This window comes from Ascaphus truei, unplaced genomic scaffold, assembly GCF_040206685.1.
Source record: "Ascaphus truei isolate aAscTru1 unplaced genomic scaffold, aAscTru1.hap1 HAP1_SCAFFOLD_505, whole genome shotgun sequence".
NCBI classification, from domain to species: Eukaryota; Metazoa; Chordata; class Amphibia; order Anura; family Ascaphidae; genus Ascaphus; species Ascaphus truei.
In genome coordinates, this window is record NW_027456836.1 from 1 (window position 1) to 5,792 (window position 5,792).

A 5,792-nucleotide genomic window follows, 5' to 3' on the forward strand; every position below is an offset into this window, starting at 1 on the left:
GTGGTCCGTGGCTGACATCGTGCTGAATCAGCTGCAGCTGAGTTCCATCTGCTCAGACGTGCTTCCTGGAGCTGCAGGAGTCCCTGCTGATGAGCTGCACCCACGAGCCGACAGAGACGCCAGCTAAGCAGAGAGCAGCACACAGATGAGAGGGGATACTCTCTAAAATATCCACTGCCTGCAAACCTATTCCATCTGGTGAGTAGGCATTGCTATCATCAACATTGGTGCTACGGAGCAGTTGAACCACCTATTCAGATTTTTAATTGCTTAAATCTATGTGTCCATGCAAATTGTGCATTATAGTAAATATTAATTGTTATTAAATGATTTTATTGTCCTAAAAATACCATTTCAGTATTCAGCTGTTATATGTTGTCTTATATGTTGTTTGTTTAATGTTTCAACAGTATTACGCTATGTGTTGTGCTTTCTCTTTGTTTTCAAGCCCACCGTGAGGATCAACAATCTTCACAACCAACAGCTTGGTTTTCGTATATCCTTTATAGTGGTAAAATTTTATAGGCGCCCACGGAACTATTCCCTGTCCATACTGTTTTCCTGACCAGGGGGTCAGGCTTTGTGTCCTAGGCAGCCCCTTATGTATAGTTTTAATTAATATATAAGGTAATAGTTACTACACCACACACATTGCGGTTAGCGCTACCTGTTTTGTTGTTTATATACAGATATACTGCTACAATGTTAATGCATAATCTCTACAGCCTAATTACCCTCCGTGGGGCAGCTGGGTTTGCAGTGGGTACGCAGTATAGCCAGCGGTTCCTCACGTTACCATGGTGTGGTTACATGCGTGTAACAGGATATCTGTACAAACCTAACACAGACACGCGTGCAAACCTGTCAGGTGTTTATCAGGCAATAGTTCTGTGAATATAGCAATGCGTGCGATCAGTGGGGTTCTGTGGGCCCGTCTTTGGGTTCTGGGTACTATAATATTCACCCCTTTTGCACCTGCGCATCTAATTTACACAGCGCGTAATCACTGCGCAGCGCGGTCTGATTCATCCATTGTGTGAATAAGAAAAACAGATAAGTAAACGTTTCGCGCTAAAAAATATTTCTCCGTGGTAGGTGCGCTATGGGTTCGGGGGGGGGGGGGGGTCCTGCTCCTTTCATTTGTCCTGGGCCCCATAATGTCTGTTGGCGGTCCTGGTTTGCCCAAACACACACAGGCATCAATACTTATTAACCCCGCGTGAGACACACGGGGGCAGCTTCATTGTAACGTCACGTAAGCAACTTATTACTTACAATTAGCGCCATTATCTGCGGGCGCGGCACCAGCAGCCATCAGTTTAGGTGGCATATAGGGGGGGTACAGATGTATTACCCAGTGGGGGCAAAGGGAATATAATGCCAATAACCCCTATACCCCAATCCCTGTGATATGCACATCGCCCGCTCATACTATTCCCAGGGACCTGTACCCCGAGATTCAGTACGTTATACCGGGCGCCACATCTGAGAGCCCCCTGCTGTGTATCCGCAGTGTGCTTAGTGTGTTACTGTATATATATATGTGCCTATTCAGCCCCACTTATTCTACTTATTACTTATAATAAAGTGTTTTAATAATCCAATATTCCTAGTCACTAAATGAGGGGCCATTAATATGCTTACTTGTTTGGTCTACAATAGGTTCTGTCCCTGAACCAGTCCTGTTACACCTGACACATACTTTGACCACAGGAGAGGGCGCTGTAATGGGCTCTTAGGTCCTGTTCCTGCTTTGGTAACAATACCTAAATTCTCTGCTCCGATGACTCATATAGAGACAGACGGGGGTATTATACGCTCACGGGTATATAGTCTGGTATAGAATTTATTACGTACGTTCCTCTCAATGCTCGTCTTATGTGTTACTGGGTCCCATGTACTGCAGGAACATGCTGAGGTGTATAACACACAGCTGACTTAAAAGGTTACCTAACCCCTGAAGTGCAACACCTGTCACATGTCACCAAACGCCCCATGTGAGCACAGATACTGTAGGTAACATGCTGCATATTCTTATAACTACTCTTATTCCTCATAGTGTATACTGCAGCCAGGAACTTACAGGGTTAATAGTCTGAGTAACAAACTCCCGCCCCTGTGTGCTGAGAAGGGAAACGCCCCACTGGTTATATGAGAGAAAGGAGAATGTAAGTTTCGTTTCCTGTTGCTGCTTCCAAGCATGGCGTCTGCTGGTCTGAGAGAGGAGCTAACCTGCCCCATCTGCCTGAGCACTTATACCCAGCCTGTAACGCTGAGATGTGGGCATAACTTCTGCCAGGGCTGTATTGGGAGTGTGTGGGATTCCCAGGGGGGATCTGGGCTTTATACCTGTCCTGAATGCAGAAAAAGGTTTCGGGAGCGTCCTGCACTGCAGAGGAACCTGAAGCTGTGTAACATAGCGGAGCGTTTCCTTTCTACTCAGCCGGAGCAGGAGGAGGCGGTGATCTTCTGCACTTACTGTGTTACCTCCTCTGTACCCGCTGCTAAAACATGTCTGCTGTGTGACGCCTCCCTGTGTGATATTCACCTAGAGAGACACAGCAAGTCAGAGGAACACGTCTTATCTGAGCCAACCACCTCCTTAAAGACCAGGAAATGCCCCGTCCACAAGAAGCTCTTGGAGTGTTATTGCACTGAGGATGCTGCCTGTATCTGTGTGTCCTGCTGGGTGTTTGGGAGCACAGGGGACACCAGGTGGAGTCGCTGAATGAGGCCTCTGAGAAGAAGAAGGAGAAACTGAGACATGTTCTGGAGAAACTGACCTCAGTGAGAGAGGAGACTGAGAAAAGATCCAGAGTCTGCAGGAACGCAGGAGAGACGCGCAGGAAAAAGCAGCTGGGGAGACAGCCCGAGTCACTGCCCTGATTAGGGACATCAGGGAACAGCTGGAAGTCCTAGAGAAGCGAGTCCTGAGTGAGATCACCAGGTGGGAAGAGCAGGTTTCTCTCCGAGTCTCTGATCTAATCCAGCAGCTGGAAATAAAGAAGGACGAGCTGTCCAAGAAGATACTTCACATTGAGGAGCTGAGCAACATCACTGATCCATTAACTGTCTTACAGGGACGGGAATCAGACAATGCTGACTTCTGTGGTGCTGAGGAGGGAGGTAATGAGGACAGAGAGAGAGGGGGTAATAAGGTCCCTGCTGTAGGGGATTTGTATGAGGTTCTGATCCCACTGACCTTACAGAGATTAGCTGATATTGTGACTGATCTAAAAGCAAAGAGCGGGTTCTGTGTGCAGGGGGATTCAGGCATATTACTGGATGTAAATACAGCTGGTAATCATGTATCTGTATCAGGTGACCTGAAAACTGCATCCTGCTCAGTAACACACCAGTTACGCCCGGATACACCAGAGAGATTTGTGTATCATCAGGTTTTAAGCAGCAGGAGTTTTTCCTCAGGACAACATTACTGGGAGGTGGAGATCAGTGACTCAGGGGGCAGGAGGGTAGGGATTTCCTATCCCAGTATAGTAAGGAAAGGAGGTCAGTCCTGCATAGGAGATAATAAGAAGTCCTGGTGTTTGTACATGCAGGGTAATTATCATACAGTGATACATGACAGAATACTTACACAGATATATCCCGAGTCTCGCGTGCAGAGATTAGGAATATACCTGGACTATGAGGCTGGGCGGCTGTCCTTTTATCAGCTGTGTGACCCCATCAGACACTTACACACCGTCACTGCCACCTTCACTGAGCCTCTTCATGCTGCGTTCTGTGTATGGGAGAATGGCTGGGTCAGAATCAGGAGCTAGGAGTACTGATCCCGGCCCAGCAGGGAACCCATAGATATAGTGTATATTGTGTTTGTGGGTTTGTGTGCGCTCTCATTGGCTCCCATTGGCTCTCAAGCTCTCCCATTGGCTGACTGCGGGGCGGGCCTTTTCTCTTATTGGCTCTCCTTGCCTGACTATGGGGCGGGGCCTTGCTGCAGTGTTGTGGGGGAGGGGGAGGGTTGTGGTTACTACAGATCTGCGCATTGATTGGTTGAATTATTATGATGTCACAGTTTTACATGGGATTCTGGGACTTGTAGTTCACGTCTGTAAATAAATTGTAACAGAAGAGAAGCAGGACTACAACTCCCAGAAGCCCCTGCAGGCGAGAGAGATGACATGACAAGAGACGGCCAATCTCAATCAGTGCAGTTGTGGAGAGAGAAAGAGACAGAGGGTGAGTAAGTGGGAGAGACATCACAGGCAGACGTGTGGGGTGATTGCTCACACAGACAGGACCCACAGCCCCTCACATCTGTCCCTCCCACTGCAGGGTGACACAGACAGGACCCACAGCCCCTCACATCTGTCCCTCCCACTGCAGGGGGACACAGACAGGACACACAGCCCCTCACATCTGTCCCTCCCACTGCAGGGGGACACAGACAGGACCCACAGCCCCTCACATCTGTCCCTCCCACTGCAGGGTGACACAGACAGGACCCACAGCCCCTCACATCTGTCCCTCCCACTGCAGGGGGACACAGACAGGACACACAGCCCCTCACATCTGTCCCTCCCACTGCAGGGGGACACAGGACCCACAGCCCCTCACATCTGTCCCTCCCACTGCAGGGGGACACAGACAGGACACACAGCCTCTCACATCTGTCCCTCCCACTGCAGGGTGACACAGACAGGACACACAGCCCCTCACATCTGTCCCTCCCACTGCAGGGGACACAGACAGGACACACAGCCCCTCACATCTGTCCCTCCCACTGCAGGGGGACACAGACAGGACACACAGACCCTCACATCTGTCCCTCCCACTGCAGGGGGACACAGACAGGACACACAGCCCCTCACATCTGTCCCTCCCACTGCAGGGGGACACAGACAGGACACACAGCCCCTCACATCTGTCCCTCCCACTGCAGGGGGACACAGACAGGACCCATAGCCCCTCACATCTGTCCCTCCCACTGCAGGGAGACACAGACAGGACACACAACCCCTCACATCTGTCCCTCCCACTGCAGGGGGACACAGGACACACAGCCCCTCACATCTGTCCCTCCCACTGCAGGGGGACACAGACAGGACACACAACCCCTCACATCTGTCCCTCCCACTGCAGGGGGACACAGGACACACAGCCCCTCACATCTGTCCCTCCCACTGCAGGGGGACACAGACAGGACACACAGCCCCTCACATCTGTCCCTCCCACTGCAGGGAGACACAGACAGGACACACAACCCCTCACATCTGTCCCTCCCACTGCAGGGGGACACAGACAGGACCCACAGCCCCTCACATCTGTCCCTCCCACTGCAGGGGGACACAGGACACACAGCCCCTCACATCTGTCCCTCCCACTCTAGGGGGACACAGGACATACAGCCCCTCACATCTGTCCCTCCCACTGCAGGGGGACACAGGACACACAGCCCCTCACATCTGTCCCTCCACTGCAGGGGGACACAGACAGGACACACAGCCCCTCACATCTGTCCCTCCCACTGCAGGGGGACACAGACAGGACACACAGCCCCTCACTTCTGTCCCTCCCACTGCTGGGGGACACAGGATACACAGCCCCTCACATCTGTCCCTCCCACTGCAGGGGGACACAGACAGGACACACAGCCCCTCACATCTGTCCCTCCCACTGCAGGGTGACACAGGACACACAGCCCCTCACACCTGTCCCTCCCACTGCAGGGAGACACAGACAGGACACACAGCCCCTCACATCTGTCCCTCCCACTGCAGGGGGACACAGGACACACAGCCCCTCACATCTGTCCCTCCCACTGCAGG

At 51.6% G+C, this 5,792-nt stretch overlaps 1 protein-coding gene across 1 annotated transcript; it reads left to right on the forward strand.

The window, feature by feature from the left end:
- Positions 1-2,149: 2,149 nt before the first annotated feature.
- Positions 2,150-4,879, forward strand: LOC142484996 (E3 ubiquitin/ISG15 ligase TRIM25-like). Its single transcript, XM_075584233.1, is given in 3 exon segments — positions 2,150-2,696; positions 2,699-2,806; positions 2,809-4,879. Coding segments are annotated over 3 exon segments (1,581 nt in total). The 5' UTR covers positions 2,150-2,200; the 3' UTR covers positions 3,786-4,879.
- The last annotated feature ends 913 nt before the right edge of the window (positions 4,880-5,792 follow it).